The sequence below is a fragment of the Homalodisca vitripennis genome, chromosome 1 (genome assembly GCF_021130785.1).
Source record: "Homalodisca vitripennis isolate AUS2020 chromosome 1, UT_GWSS_2.1, whole genome shotgun sequence".
Classification (NCBI taxonomy): domain Eukaryota; kingdom Metazoa; phylum Arthropoda; class Insecta; order Hemiptera; family Cicadellidae; genus Homalodisca; species Homalodisca vitripennis.
The window spans coordinates 17,703,888-17,721,234 of record NC_060207.1 but is presented as its reverse complement, the minus strand read 5'-3'; the positions used below and the strand labels follow the sequence as shown (position 1 = coordinate 17,721,234).

Below are 17,347 nucleotides of genomic sequence, written 5' to 3'. Positions count from 1 at the left end.
CAACGAACTATGACAAGTCGCTCTCTGAGGCCTGAACAACGACCTATGACAAGTCGCTCTCTGAGGCCTGAACAACAACCTATGACAAGTCGCTCTTTGAGGCCTGAACAAGCCCAAGAGATGAAGCGATGATCGACGAGTCTTGAATGGCTACTGACTAATTTAAAGCATTTATATCACAAGTAATAAATTGTGTCCGTTTTAATAAACGTATAATATGCGTATTGCTCGGTTACCTAATTGTAATTTATATGAAACATGAAAAAAAAGATCACACGCCTAGTTAGTCATAATTAAGACGCGTTTGATTTAGTCTGAGAACGTTAATTACACGAAAGACAACTATCTAAACAACTAGTTTTTCTCAAGTAATACAACTCGATTGAGTGTTGGAGCAAAGCACTAGATTCAGGTTCAGTGCAATCAGTATCGAGATGTTCGTAGAAGCAATCTTACAGTAGTAAAGTTTATAGAATCTTTCTGATCAAAGTTGTAGGGCCCAAGGTTTTCTTCGCAACTACGGCGTGGATCTCCATAGAATTGTTTCAAAGCAGAGTATTACTAGAACTCTGTACGGTATCGCGTTATGTTTACCAATATCGTATTGTCGTCCATACCTTCCCCTTCTTTGTTACTAGTTTACGTTTTCCTCGTCTGTTGTACGAAGACAGTTGAAGCTGAGTGGAGAGTGTGCTGAGTGCTGTATCATTGCGCGTACTACTGTACTCTAATGGGTGCTGAGTCACCGCGAGAGATGGAGATTACTAAGGAATGCCCTCGCCTTGGTACACTAGGAATGAGGATTAGGATCATATCTGGCGGTGCCGTAAGAGAACATGTAGGAGTGCCGGCGCATGCGCGCGCAGTCATTGCTCTAATGTATCTGCGACCTCAGGCACTTAAGTTTCCGAGTTTGCGGCTTAGCCGACACGTTGCTATGCATTTAGCGGCAGCTGATCCTCGCTCATGCCGGAAACAGGTTTACATAGAAGAGTCGTTGTTCAATTCGACTAGGGCACATTATAATACTCTCTGCATTTAACAGTTTCTGGTATTGTATCACAATCGTCAACTTGTATAAATGTTATACATTTTATACATTTACTTGTATACATTTTAAATTAATAAAACATCCATTCAGATCCGGCGTTTTTTCTTGGTTTCTAAATTCCCCAGCGGCTCATCATGAATTCTTCAACAGATTAAAACGCTGAAGACACCAAAAGGCCTCTGAGACGAGTTTTGATTTGAGTTGTTTTGAATGTTTTAACTTTCAGCTTGTTAATTAGTCTGACACCAACTTGTTGCGGGAGGTGTTGAAATAACGTCAGTCTATGCTGTTGTGTTCTGAAGTTGTCCCTGCCTCTGGTTTCATATTGGTGAACATCCCTGCCACGAACCAAGGTACACTGCGTACATGCTCACCTCAGAAATATAAAGGCAAGGAAAAGTCTGCAATCCCAGCTCCCTAAATGGTTCCTTGCATGACTCTCTAAAGTTCAACTTGCCAATTACTCAGACAGCTTTTTTGAGATTGAAAACTTGCTCCATTTTGTTTTAGAATAACCTCCCCACAGTCTTATTCCATATGCTAAAAGTGCATGAATAATGCCGTAATAAGCCATATTTAAGAATTTTGAGGAACAGAACATAGGTAGTTTTCGGTAAGCAAATATGCCTGAGTCTAGATACTGGTTCCAGGTCAGTTCCCTATCAAGAAGCATTCCCAAAAACGTCGTACAATTAGTTTCCTCTAAAAGATCTTCATCCACAAAAACTGCAGGCCACTCTGCACGATCTGGTTGTCAGAGGGAGAAACGAACGATATTTGATTTCACCTGGTTGGTTTCCAAGTTCATTGTATGAATGAAATAAATTGAATCCATTCTGTGAATGATGTGATCTCCAAATCCTTATGGGATTTATTTTTGAAGCAGCAGAGATTTTAATACGAACATTATATACTCGTATTATTTCATATTACAGATTGATTGTACTTGCGTTGTGTTTGTGCGCATTGGTTCCCTCAAGAAAATGTCCTTTGTAAATTATTTCCTTTGATTAGTTGCACTTTAGTTACTGAGGTCGGGTGGATTATTTTAGTTAGTTATGAGGTCCGCCGCTAGGGCTGCGCTACCGATTGGGACCGTTCAAATATTTGCTACTCGAGCCTCTCACTCCATATATGGCGCCCATTTTTTGCAGGCCTCATTTTGAAGCATTGAATGATTTATATCTTGTGTAACTAATACAATCAAAGTTACAACCTACGAGAAAATGAAATTACTACTAGCATGATATAACGGACCGAAAAACGGAAGCTTCCTAGAACGAGAGAGCTTCCATTTATATGCTAAGACTTTTCAGAAGTGAGAACGTTCCTTAGTACGGGAGCACTCATGTACCCTGGTCGTGAGCTGCCACAGGTCAAAAGCTTCCATATGCTCAACAATTTTAGAGGGCTAAAGAATAAAAATTATACATAGGCTTGGAGCTCTAGAAGCCAGAAGCATATGACCATATAACCTGAGCCTTCGAAGCCTTAGGACTCCCAGAGGTTGGAATTTCTCTCAGTTGAAATCTCACAGATGCAACGTCTTTTCAGATTAATTGACTCTCCAGGACATTCCTTAGGCTGGGAGCTCTTGTAAGTCGGAGATTTGACTGCAATTTTCCACATACTGGGATGGTTGAAGATAAGAGGATTTAAGAAGATATGTGGGGCTTTAACTAGACGATTATAGAGGCTAGTAAATATAGGCTGGTGGATTTTAGAAGATAGATTGAAAAAGGTATGCTATACTATCAAAGACCAGCAGAGAATTAGATAGTTTAGTGTTCGGAGATTTCAAAATATAAAGTTTTGGATGAATTACGAAGGAATATTTACTTTCCTTCTACTCATTCTTTTAGCCAGTCAGACCATAGAACGTGTTTAGACTATAAGTTGGGCTTATAACAGGGTGCAGACTTTATCTATTTGAATACAAAACAGCTGATGTCATCTGAACTATTTACATTTTTCTAATATAGTTACGTTAAAACAAATTAAAAAAGAAGAACAGTTTTATACTCTATAATTGCGTTAGTAATTTCCTGAATTTGGCATTACGAAATATGAGTTTAAACGAAGATTACATCGAAAAATCAACTAAAGTTGGTTGAATCAAGACACATTTCCGAGATCCTAAATGTATTAAGTGCGCAGTTTTTAAGCTAATTCCACGAAGTATAAATACAATCTAAACTCCATTGGTGGATCTGCAAAATTGTCCATATTTAGACTACGGAAGGTTTGAAGCATAGGGCACTACAATCATAGTCCATACATACATCATTTACAGTTTTTAATATAATTTCAAAGCTACCGATTGTACAAAAACTAGGTTACTACAAACACAATACTATTTGCATTGTAGGATTGGATCAGCTTGACGTGACTTTCTCCGTGGCAATGACAATCGGAGAAGAAGCAATCTGCGGCAGAGACGGTGGAAACTGTGTTGGACTCATGGAAAAGAGAAAAGAAAGAGAAAGAAAAGCCGGGCTGTGCTATTATAGATTATCAGTTGGCATCACTGGTTGTGTTACCGGTGTCAGGTTTACGGTAGACGTGACAGTCCCAGTCCCACGGCCCACTCTGATGTCCTCTTTAGTCCTTCCTTAGCACTGCGCTGTACGCTGGAATTGTCTGGACGAGACAACCTTTAAAGGTGACCAGACATATTTCATAATAAATAAATTAGTGTCACAAAAACGTCAGCACGAAAAAGTTAAGTTTTGAGGGGCGGCAAATTACTGCGGTTGCCTTGAAGAGTGAAAATAGGAGGCCAATGATCGATCCTTGTAGTATCACAATCCACCTAGTATTACCTTCTTATATTTATCTTATCTATGCAAAATTTATATATGAGAAAGCTGGAGTAGTGGTCAGGACTTCGGAGAATTACATAAATGGAGATAAAAGTGAAAACACAACATAGATTCTTTATTCGATCCCGAATATATAACTTGTCAGCACGAAAAAGTTAAACTTTTAGGGGCGACAAATTACTGCGGTTACCTTGAAGAGTAAAAATAAGAGGCCAATGATCGATCCTTGTGGAACCCCCAACACAATCCACCTAGTATAACCTTCTTATCTTTATCTTATCTGTGCACAAATGTTATCTGAGAAGCTGAAGTAGTGGCGAGGACTTCGGAGAATTACATAAATGGAGATAAAAGTAAAAAATTTAAACGCAAATAGAAGTTAACACGAAGAAGGTCACCATATTATTGATTATCTGCCAAGCCTAGTCTGAGCAATATAGGTGGCGAGACAGAAAGCAGACAGACATAGCGGGCGGCGGCTTGGCGCGCTGTAACAAAACGTTCCAAGTATTTCTCCTCCAGAAAATGCCAGTGGTTTATGAGCACAAGATATTTTCAGCAAACGCAGACGCTATATAACTCTTTATGTTCGGTAAAGATGAAGACGGATTACAGCGTAGAAGCAGGGAGTAATTTGCATTTTATAAGCCTGATATTTCTTGTAAATCGATAAATACATTTCTTCTAAGAAAAATTGATCTTTTTTGATCCCGCTATCTTTTGTTGGAATGGGAAGCTTATCAAAAGGATTAATAATATTTTCTCAGACTATATTTCTTTTGGTTTGCCACATTTAAAACCAACCGTCACACACGTAAATAAAAATTTTAAATTAGCGCCACCTAACCATACACAGACTCTTCGTACAGTTATCTGAAAACTATAACTATTATGTATGCACCTACTTCACGTAGGTTTTAAGTGTATTGAGCTAGAAAAATTATAATCCGAGAGAGATGTGTAAATGTTATTTGTTTAACCCATTTGATACACTCACATTACGAACTCCACCAAAGTTAACACCGCACCTGATGATCAATGTCTTGCTGAGGAATCATTTCTATATCGGTTGTGAGCGAAAAGAAAACAATATCGTGAGCGAATACAGTGCAAATTCGAAAAGTTACTTATACAGTATTATTGGTTAGATTTATATTATACGAGTATACTTTTTTATATAATGTGTTATTTTAACACGTTTACCAGTAAATAAAGAAGCATCAACTTGTCAGTAAGCTCACTTTATCTGAATAAAGAAAATTATTATTGTTACGATCGGATATAACATATTCAACACGGTCAGTAACAGAAGACTAGAGTAGTCCGGACCAAAATAGTCCGATAGAGGTTGTTGTTGTTGCGTTTCAACACCTTCCCCCCCCCCCATCAACAATATTTTTCAACCCCAACCTTACACTTCAACCAGTAGATACAAATTTAAATATGGTTACATTTTCTGGAATATTAATAATAGCAATACAACAATTAAAATACGGTATTTACAACAATATAAAGAAAAATAAAAGTTGTTTGTATTATGTTCTCTTGCTCAATCATAATTATAGGTGTGTCCAGCATGGCTAAAGTCCATTATGTATAATTAGAGGTTATGAAAGAGACTTGCAACAAGACTATAATTATATTAGCACACTTGTTTACTTCAAGATGTTGGCAGTTGCGCGCTTCCTAATCAAATGGACCGCGCAGCTCTAACCCTATAGACATTCTTCACACACAAAATACTGATGACTCAGAGTTGTCGCCGTTGAAAAATGTAATCCGGAAAATTTCACAAAAAATAAATAAACCAGACTTATATAAGGTATTTCAGAATACGGTTGGTGATACAGTAAATGATTGTATAGATAAATGACAATTGTTTCACTGCTTGCACGCATGTCAATACAATTATTAATGCCAGTTATTCCATAGCCGACAAACTTTACCGTGATAATAAATGTACTAAAGGTCAATCTTTGATTTTTTAGCATTTCGATATCAAAACACATGTTTTCCGGAAAGGATCTCCGAACTGAATCACGCCTAGTGAGGTCAATGGAGGCAGTAACCGTGTACCACAAAACCACGAGGGTTGAACCTTTATGCATTTATCACCCCTCTCTTGTCCCCTCAGGTTTTTCCAACACTACAATAGCTGTGAGCTTCAGCATACTTTGAAACCATGAAAGAGAAGCAACCAGGCAATTTCAGAAGAACGCAATTTTATATTAACAGATTTATAAATTATTGCAACAACTCACGCTTGTTTAACTTAAATTTACAACAAACATTATAAAAGTTTTGGAACAAACTCACAGCAATGCATATTCGGAAAATTTCTTACTAAGGTGAAGGAATTTCATAAAACAGGTAGGGAGGAATAAGCTACACCAAGTGTAGCATAACAGACTTCACTGAGGTTGCATGCAAAATGCAAAATAACCTATAGCTCATTTCATTCTCGAGATTTGCAGCGGTCTGACAGATAAACATAAATCACACAAAACAGACATTTGTACATCCTCCAGCAGACAAAAATTAATTGAGTCAGTCTACTGTTTCACAGGCTTCAATGAGGCTGAACTAAGTTCCATGGTTGGACGTGCACCATAATAAAACTCATTGTTGTCCATGTAGAAATAAAGTTAGATGCCAAGTTTAAAGTCTGCACCTTTATCGAGATATCTGGTGAAATGATACATTCAAATTTTAGTTCATTAAGTTAGGTTTCATGGCTATTGCTACAACGCAAGAAGGCGAGGAAATCATATCTTGTCACCAACATTTAACACTGATTTTCACTTTAATACTTTTTCTTTTGACCCTAAGAATAATCTATATGTCACATGTTAAAACCCCATATTATTGTTATCAACGTATATACAAATTTATTTTTTCCAGCGAGTTTCTCGTTGCCGTTACAGTTACTCAAAAGAACAATGTAACAATAATTGCTAACGCTCAGCCAAATCCTATGGAATCACATGCACCATCATCGAACTCGGTGTTGATAAATTTGAAATTTCATGCCAATTTAAAATCTAGGTCAGTTTGTTTTCGATGTACCATGCAGATAAACATAAACAGGCCGCCCTCAAGTGAAAGGCTGCGCTAACGCTCAGCGAGTAATGTTGTAATACAAATTGATAAAGAAGCACTTATTTCTCACGGTTCAACTATGCACAGCCATACATTGATATACGTGTTGTAACCGATAATGCTCACAATGTGTGTATTAGCTCTGCTCCGCTTATTATCTGACCGCGAAACAAGTTTTGCGGTCGGGCAGTTGTAATGGAGGTGGTCGATTATCCAACAAAGCTGTACTCCTGCCCCCGACCCTACCGGTAACTGATGTTTGCAGCTTTAGAACTCTTATCTTCCTTCCTGGTTCAATTCTCTTCTATTTGTACCTGTAGCGGCTCTCTTTATAGACTTGTATTTTACTATTGTCTGACTATTCTTGTGTTCAGAAAACTTTTATAACTTTATTTTAGCATGCTATGTTTTTAAAGTGACTACTTGAAAAACCAGTATTGAATACTTATTATGTGCGATGTATTTCATTATATTCAAATAACACCATTGTTACTAAGATACATCTTGATGCAAGTTTGTAATTACTGTATGTATGGTTATAGTTTTTGAATTAATTATTCTCTATTTTGTATAGAGTTTAAACTAAATCTGTTAATATTCTTTGCCTATCACAATTCACCCTTTTCAATGTTACATTTGGAAAATTCTCATAAACACAAACATAATGTTTATAATATTCAGGGCTCCATCTTTAAACTTTAATCAATCTAAAATGAACCAAGAAATTAGAATATCTTTCAGTGGTTATCACTTACCTCACGATTGCCATTAAAAGAATTCTCTTAGTGTCCTTGTTCTTCAAAATGAAAATGCGTGCGAAGCCGAGGATAACTGTTGATACTATAACTATAATATTGACTGTGATCAAGATTAATATTGTGCTCAACTTAGCGTAACAGGGCCTCCAGTTTTTATGCGCTGATTATTTTTATCAAATACAAGTTGTTGATTAAGCAGAAATAAACAGTATTGACCAGTCAACAATGTACACCTGTCTCTCTCCAATCTGATAAGGATGATAAAAAGAGATAAGAACCGAGCAATCTGCCCTTGCCCGCGCTGCGCCACGCTCGTATTTGTGTTGACAGGCCTGTCACTACATATTTATTATATAATCTGTTTCGTGTCGTCCTTCAATTTATTGACTGTGTCGTGCGTTTTTATGTGTTGTAATGTGTTGTATTTTAATTCTCTTGTCGAAGCCTTCATGTTAGTGGTGCAGTCGCGTAGAAACGTGTCCTGAGCAAACATATTTTCTGTTGAGGTAACGACAACGGATGCGACATGCGGATGCGGCGGTAAGTAACGCACCCTTGACTTCCATATTTGCAACAGCTCATTAGCTATAAATACGGTAAATAATAGGCTAATCAGAAAAGTTTCGTTTTCAGGTAATATATTATTAATTTAAGTATTAACAACATTAAAGCCTTTTTTCATCTACTTTCACTAGGTCACTACATAATCTTTTTAAATTTCACCCAGTCCATCTCAACAGCATTAGCCAGATACATACTATTAGACAATGTAAGGAATTCCAGTAATGCTACAGAACCGAACTGGTGACCTTTGGTTATTTTTCCTCCACGCTAAGTCACCCAAAAATTCCAGCGGACGAAACATACTAATCTTCCATACATGTTCGGGTTAAAATATGGGTTTGTCAATGTTGTTTCATGGGGGTAACTATAAAAACCCCCAAAACATTTCGTGGTTACCCATTCAAAACAGAAAGTTTAAACGACTTTCCTGTTCTTTCCTAGGTTGGTAGTTTCCATTAACTGCGGATTGGTATGTTTTAAAATCATCTGACATGATTAGAGAAGCTGAAGTTGATTGAATGACAAAGCCCTTACCATCCGGTCTGGAGATATCGGCCCTGAGTGTGTAGGGTCGACTGTAGTAGACCTCCTGGACTCTCTTGCCCTTCTCCAGCAATTTCAGAGATACCAAGGACGTCTCGTTCCTGGAACAGACAAGCAAAGTTATGACATGACACTCACAAGTGCACAACAAGTAATCTGAAACCTCTATGAATATTAGTGTCACGCTAATTAAAAGTTTCTGGACATTGTATAAAGTTTTAATTGATTTATCGAAATATCTGAAATCTTGTTTGCCAGTTACTGAAGTTTAACTTTTAAAATAATTATCTACTGTTTTTTTTACGAACCCACAGTGCCGTTTTCACACACTCGTTTAGATACCTATCTCAAGGGCGGTGCTTGTTTAGAGATATGTATTTAAAATGTTATAAATATAAAAATATTTTCATAATTAAGAGTATATTTAGGCGAGGTACCTACTCGTTCAATTTCAAGAACTCTTACGCAAAAGTAAAGACATTTATACTTCACCTTAGTTCAGAAATAAGACTGGAAATCTCTAACTGATGGGTCACGGGTTCAATTTCCGGCGAGGTCTTAAAATTTGTGAATGGATTTGGACCTTTTTACCTTAAAAAGCGTTTGTTTTAAGGCAAATATTAAAATGCTACTAGCAATGAAAACCCATTACACAAACATAAAATACAATATTTGGCTTTGTAGGGTTATAGTCTGTGAATTTTGAGCAGGGAACAGACATTGGCAAGATCAGAGAGACAAGACTGGGTTTTATAGATAAATGAATATTAGGAAGAACATGTAGAGCGTTTTTTTCCTAAAGTAAAATGCATATTTAATGATCCAACATCCTTAAGACCCGACTGTATTGACAGCGATCTTGATTGGAGCCTCTTAAGAACAATGTTAAACCTTGTGCATTTTAAAACCTTATTTTAAATCGTAGCGTTATGGGAGATCTATCATTAAAAAATGTAATTAATATGCTTCTAAACGCTTTTTTTTGGATTTTAGATATTTTAATAGGTTATCCAGAAAAAAATTAATTAATTTGCTTCGTCATTTAAAAACGTAAAAAATAATATACTTTATAAAGCAATACAGCGTTTGGATGGGTATAAATTTGATCTTTGACACGAGACATATTTCATAACTTTACGATAAAAAATAAGAGTGTCAAGTGCACGAGGGTTTATATTGTTCTCAAGGGGAAAACTGAAGGTAGTTTCACTACAAGTGGTTCTTAACCTTACTTACCATGTATCCGTTTAGATTTATAACCCTGACTGATTCTACTGTCATTTATGTCTCCTACACAATATATGGCTAAGAAATACTATCTAGCACTATTACTAATTTAGCACCAGTTTGTGTTTACCAGCCTAACACAATGTAAGAAACAAGTATACATTTCATGTTTCAAGTTGTCCAACAACGTTTTAACAATTTTATGACCTGAATGTTGCTAATAGCTGTTAAAATGATTGTATGCGTAAGAGAGGATGATACGTTTGTCTTAAAGAGCGACGCGACGTAACAATAAAAAAATATTTAAGCTATTTGCGCTATGCTATTGTAACATTGTAATTTGCTTTAAATCCGTAAATATAATATTTACGATAGATAAAATAGTTTTGTTTTTATTAATAGGGTTCTAGGATAAGAGATCGACTTCTAGGTTATGTTTTGGATTAAAACTTCTCATAAAATAGCAAAAACTTAATATTCATTGACATCAAATTTTCCTCACTGCATGCAATAATACGGACCACGTTACAAAAAATGAACTATTTTCAGAATGGAATACTAAATTTGAAATTCTTAATTATCACAGAAATAAACGTTTCCCACTAGGAATGTACATTCAATATTCACTGTTAGATTTATACCTGCCACATTATAAAGTACGATATTGCACAATTCTTAAATTTAACTTATATTGAAGAGCATTGTAAACGAAGCTTTGCATTCAGTGACCTGGACAGGAATGCTGATTGGCGAGTCAAATTCAAGATTGATTTCAACCACTCGAGTCTGACCCAATCAGTTGCCGCGGAAGGTAATGATGTTTATGAACCCAAGGCAAACACACAGGTCGGGTCTACTTCTTCCTTCTCATAGCATTCGATTCCTAAGTTTTACAAGTTTATTTTTGAGAAGCTTTCACGCTTAACCGTCTCCGTACGCCATCTGTTAGTGGTCATCTATGTGAGGCGCTTGAATATGTAGGGGTTAAAAATAAAGATACACAATAGCCTTCTCGTACAGGGTGTGTAAAGTTTCTGGAAACATTAAAAAACCGATGTGGTGATAGAGTTATTCCTAAAACGTTTATCCATGACACAATGAAGCCAGTTTAAATATCAGAACCATTGTTGTGGGGCGACTTCAATGTCGACTTGTCTGTGTCTGATGGTAAAGTTGATGACTTGATTTACACCATGGCTTCTCATGACCTTAAAAATAAGGTAAAATCTTATACCAGGGAATTTAAAAAACTCCCAAGTCCCTGATTGACCATGTTTACACCGATCTCTCTGATGACGTTTGTAGTTGTTCCGTTTTAATTACTGCAATTGTCCGATCACCATGCACTGGTGATCAGTGTCAAACTACCCACTTCAAGTGACTCAAGTCATCCTAAGTATTATCTCAAGCGATCGTTTTCTGATGATAATATCCGTATTTTCAAATATCTAATTGACAAGGAAACGTGGTCTAATGTTTACGAGGCTGGGACTATAAATGATAAAATGCGTCTATTCCAATCTTCAATCTCCTTTTATTTTGAACAAGGCTTTTCCTGAAAAGAAAAGAAGAGTTCACAAAGGTGCCTCACGTAGCAAAGTGTCCTTGAGTGATCACCAATTGAAACTTAGAGATATGGTTCTCCAGTGGTATTGCTTCACTAAAGATTTGGATTCTTCTGATCTGAGGAGAAAGCATTACTTATCATTGAAGAGAGAATACAAGTCTTGTGTTAGGCTTGCTAAGTCATCTAAGGTGCTTGATGTTATACAAAAATCTTCTAATAAAGTCAAAACTATGTGGGAGATCGTTAATGAAAGTAGAGGGGAAGAATCAGTCTCCATGTAATGTCCCCCGCACCGTCAAAGATGACAAGGGAGTTGATATCAGTGATCCAAAAACTAGTCTCAAACATGTTTAACAAATTCTTTATTGATGTGTCTAATAGTGCATCAACCTCATCCAGTATTCCTCATTCTTATGTGCAGCCTGGATTGTGTACATCTTCATTTTTCTTATGACCAGTTACTAGGAGAGAGATAACAGATATCATCAGGTCTTTGAAGCCAAAGACGTCTTCTGGCTGCGACAGGATATCATCTAAATTGCTTATGTCAATGTAGTGAATGTTTTGTTGACCCACTCGTTCACCTTATTAACTGTTCATTCGAAGGTGGAGTTTTCCCAGATTTGTTGAAGCTTTCTGTTGTGAAGCCCTTGCTTAAAAAAGGAAGAGTGGATGAACTCGATAATTTTAGACCAATATCTGTCACATCAACGTTTTCAAAGATATTTTGAAAGGGCAGTCTTAAATAGATTATGGTCTTTTATTAATCACAACAGTATTTTTGTTTGAGAATCAGTTTGGGTTTTGTTAAAGGACGGTCAACTGTCAATGCAATGTTTACGCTCATCAACAAAATAGTAAATGCCTTGGATAGAGGTAGGTCTGCTTCCGGTGTCTTTTTCGATCTTCGGAAGGCTTTCGATGTGGTTTCCCATGACATCATGTTGGAAAAGCTCGAAGGCATTGGAGTTCGAGGAGTGGCGAACCAAATGGCTTTCATCTTATTTGAGGGATCGTCGACAGGCCGTAGAAGTGTCCTTCATCGATGCTGCAGGCACTGGTGAGGCGATGCTACTCGGATGTGCTGAGCGTTAAGGCGGGGGTGCCACAGGGCTCCATAATACTCGGCCCCTCTTCTGTTTATTATATATGTAAACGACCTCAGGAGTTGTAATGCGGAGGCCCAGTTGTGTTTGTTTGAAGACGACACGTCCATCGTAATGGAAAACCAATGTCGTGAGGCCATGGAGGTTAGCACTTTTGTGGAGTCTAATAAGATTTGTTCAATGGTTTAGGGAAAATGGTTCTAGTGGTAAATGCTGCTAAAACCGCAATTGTTGAATTCGCAATCTCATCTAATAGCATTAAATAATCTCAGCGTTTGGGTCGATGATATGGAAATCCTTTCTGAACAGCATGTTAGGTTTTTGGGATTGTCTATAGACAGAAACCTGAATTTTTCATCCCACATTGATTATGTAGCACGTAAGCTTTGTTCTGGAATCTTTGTGCTTCGTAGACTGGCACCTTTTACAAACGCTGCGATCCTCTTAACAACCTACTACGCTCTAATTTTCCCTTATCTTTCGTATGCGGTGACAATCTGGGGATCGGAAAGTTGTCGTACAAAACGGCTTTTTGTCTTGCAGAAGAAGGCAGTGAGAATAGTAGCTGGCATCCGTTCGAATGGAGACTTGCAGGCCTGTTTTTTTTAAGGAACTTAAATTGCTTACCTTCCCCAAGCATTTTATGTTTTTCAGACCTTGATTTTCTTACAGCAGAACCATGGTGTTTTCCGGTCCCTTGTTCCTCAGTCGGGATACAGTCTTCGACAAAAACATAAACTGAATATTCCTTACCATTCCACTACTTTTTTTAAACATCACACCTTTTACAATGCCACGTCCCTTTTTAAAACGCTCTTCCTGATGCTCTTAGAGCTGAAAAGGATTTATTTTGTTTTAAAAGAATGCTTAAAGCTTATCTTATTGAACACTGTTTCTATTCTGTAGATGACTACATTAATAGCAATACGTAATTTATTTAGTCCTTCCTATGTATTTTGTTCCTATGTAAATTGTTCTCTACACATGATTGTACTAAGTTGACGCAAACCAATGCATTGTAATATGTTATATGGAATAAAGGATGTTTTGATTTGATTTGATTTGAAAATGTTAAACATTTTTATGAACAGCCGCCATTTCGTAATGCATAAAGCTCATGGTTTGTGGTTTGTGGCGTTATATTCTGATAATATTGAACTTTAAAATGGTATGCATGACTAAGGGTCCAAAAAACAATGCATTTGATCAATTTTTGTATTTAAAAGTAGTTACGAAAACCGCATAACATTGTTAAAGTTTGACGACATTATCTGTTATGGTTTAACAAACATTCTAGACATTTCACACCACCTGAATTTAAAAAAGAACCGTGCATATAATTGTTTATATTTTCTACTGCCTAAATTTGCGATCCATTTCCTACAGTAAATATGTTTCCTATAAGAAAACAAAGTTTCATGAAATTATTATAGTACATATATTTTGGACTAAAATAAAACATCTTATATTGTTTACTTAAATTAGGATACGAATGTAATACGCCAACTCCCTTTGTTTAAAAAATAGTTTAGACTATGATATCTAGGTAAACATATTAGTCGTGTTCCATAAAACAAGGTAGGAGTTTGCCACGCCACATGTCGTGTAACAGACTTCGTGAAGTTGCATGCACAAGTCCAGCTACACGTGTTCATATGTTATATTATTGTACCTAGCAAATTTATTTATTTCTGCGAATAATGTACTTTTAATAGACGTTGGAATCTCTACATCTTCAGACGCAGCAGCGCACTAAAAGGGATTCGCGGATTAACTTCTGAAGGAGCATTCTAAAGTGGCTCTAAATGTTAAGCTTAGGCTCCACAATAATTTGTGTGAAGGCGGAGTTGATAGCTTGATAGCCCGTAAATGAGTAATTAAAATATCAGGTTATACGAAATAAAATGCCAAGAAGGCTCTGAAGCAAATTACAGCTCCGAGAATAAAGCGTATCGTTAAGGCTGGATAATTAGGATGGTGTCGTTTAAATAAATTGCACCAGTTTATAAATTTGCACGTCGTTCTTTTGTGCTTTACATTGTGTAATACCTTACTTCTCAACGGGGAACATTCGTGGTATTTTGGACATTACGTAAAATTTATTAATTTAGGCATAAATATTCTTGGTAACAAAATGATATTCTTCGTGACAGTTAACTTACTAAGTTTTTGTTTTGTTTTGTGTTTGTTTTAGGAGAGGCCGATACCCTTTCAAGCCCTTTCAATAGTAAAAGATCTATGGTACTAATAAAATGTTTTCTTGTCGCAGATAGGATTTGAATCTGCGATTTCTCTAAACTCAGGTCCAGTCCGACGTCTAGTTACGTGTGGAATCGATATAATTAATCAATGGGAATTTTTTTTATATTCAGATTTCACCAAGTATTAAAGATCTCCCACGAATAGTTTACTAAAGATAACATACGTACAAATACATACGATCAATACAATACCAACATGACATATGAACATGTAATGTAATCAAGCTTTTTGTGCTGAACAATCTCATTTCTATTCAAATCTATTTTGTGCTTGGGATATCTACAAAAATATATTTGGGAATGCCGATGGCTAAGCGGTCTGAAATATCAGACTGGGTGTTAGTTAGGTATATACGTAGGTTCAAATCCTGTCTGTGGCTTTTGTACTTTTTATCGGTACCATCGACATTGTAATGTATTGACTCTCCCCTTGAACAAGGCGCCCATTGCAACCGGCCCAGCCCAGCCCGGCCTGGACCACTCCAGATTTTCTCCCCACACTGCGACCGGCCCGGCCCAGCCCGACCTGGACCACTCCAGTCTTTCTCCCCACAATGCGACCGGCCCAGCCCAGCCCGGCCTGGACCACTCCAGTCTTTCTCCCCACACTGCGACTGGCCCGGCCCAGCCCGAACCGGACAACTCTAGCCTTTCTCCGCCCACTGCGACCGGCTTGGCCCGGACAACTCCAGTCTTTCTCCGCCCACTGCGACCGGCCTGTCCGGCCTCGGTCGGCTGCACTGATGTCGTGTGGGTTGACTCCGTCCGGATCGAGCTGTGCTAGGCCGGTCGCAGTGGACGGACCTTTATAATTGCATGCATTTCAACTGTGTATAAAAGGCTGGTCGAGCTGGACTGGCAGTGGCTGGGTGTCTACTTCATTGCATGTATTCCGACTTTAAAAAAGGCCGGGCGGGGCCTGGCTGGTCACTGTGGGCTGGCGTCCATTCGATTATGTCAGCAGCTGTTATTTTCGTATAATTAACATTATCCTGATGAAATAACTCGCCTCTCTCCTGACAAAGGCTAGGAGTAAGAAGACATGTAAAACTTTGTTATAACCCTTATGTAAGTCAAGTTCTCTATCTTGATTAGGGTTCTTCATGTTGTCTAGTATATTATGTAAAATTAAAAATTATATTATTATGATCCTTTACGATTTTAACACAAAAGTTATAGCAATAACAAAAAATCATAATCAGAGCTCTTACTTATCTTTTGCATAATATCATGCAAGATTTGCTGCCAATAAAGAACTTTAGGTGGTCGGTCAACCTAATGTGTTATAAACTAAAATATTGCTTCAAAAACCCGTAAGATTTAAAAAAAGCTACAATTATTTTTTTAATGTTTAACATTAAATAATATTGCAAGGATTTACACACACTGTTCACACTTCGAAAGCAGTGTAACAGGTGGACGATGGTTTGACATTTTTAGAAGATGATAAAATATCTTCTTTTTCCCTTTGAGAGAAACAAAGGCAATATTTGTGCCATATATTGTGCTCTTAATAAAACGAGGAACATTCGGGCGGAATTCCCTGAATAGCAGAGCTGAAATTCTCGAGAAACGCCACTGTTCGCTTCAAAACTCGGCACATTCCTTGGATACAGTTAAAGGTCGCGTGCTCCAAAAAACAATAACTTATCACCTAAACAAGACAGCGAATATACATAGCTTTATAAGCTAGTGTGCGTACCAATGTAAACATTACTTGTGAAAATGATGAGAAGGTAAATTGCGCAATAGTCTACGGATCATTTAAAATTAGATTAGAAAATGTCACGTTTAGCTACTATTATAAGACAAACGACAGGCATAGCTTGTAAAAATACACATATAATCTACTACATAATTTACATTTACAGCACATTTCAATATGATGTATTATATTTGGTAGTGCGTTGTTAAATAATAATTGAAGGAGGACAATTCGAACAAAGATAACCTTGTAAAACCATGGAAGATTATTTTATTTAAAAGAAACAAACAATTCACCAATAATTTGTATTTCTTACACAAAGCCATGTCATAAAAAGTGGAATTTACAAATGTAACTGTGAAGATTGTTGTTTTATATTGACCAGACAAAAGAACCATTAAGATTAAAAAAACCATGAAAGATTATAAATATTGACAAACTAACAACAACAAAAAACACCTATTGCCAAAAATGCAATAGAAACGATTCACACCTTTAAAAACGTATTAAAATCAGGCCTTAATCCAGAACCAGAAAGCAACGCTCATGAAACATTATACATAAAAAGCATGAAGCTAAAATACTAAACAATGATTTTGGGCCGATTCAAAATTTAAAATCTATTACTATTTGTTGTACTTTTA

The 17,347-nt window shown here is 36.9% G+C and overlaps 1 protein-coding gene across 1 annotated transcript in view; it reads right to left on the bottom strand.

The window, feature by feature from the left end:
* LOC124357838 overlaps nt 1–17,347 on the bottom strand; it is a 186,745-nt gene that overhangs the window by 13,976 nt on the left and 155,422 nt on the right. The window contains exon 5 of the mRNA XM_046809909.1: nt 8,829–8,938. Coding sequence (XP_046665865.1) covers nt 8,829–8,938 — 110 coding nt within the window. The remainder of the gene's footprint in view (nt 1–8,828; nt 8,939–17,347) is intronic.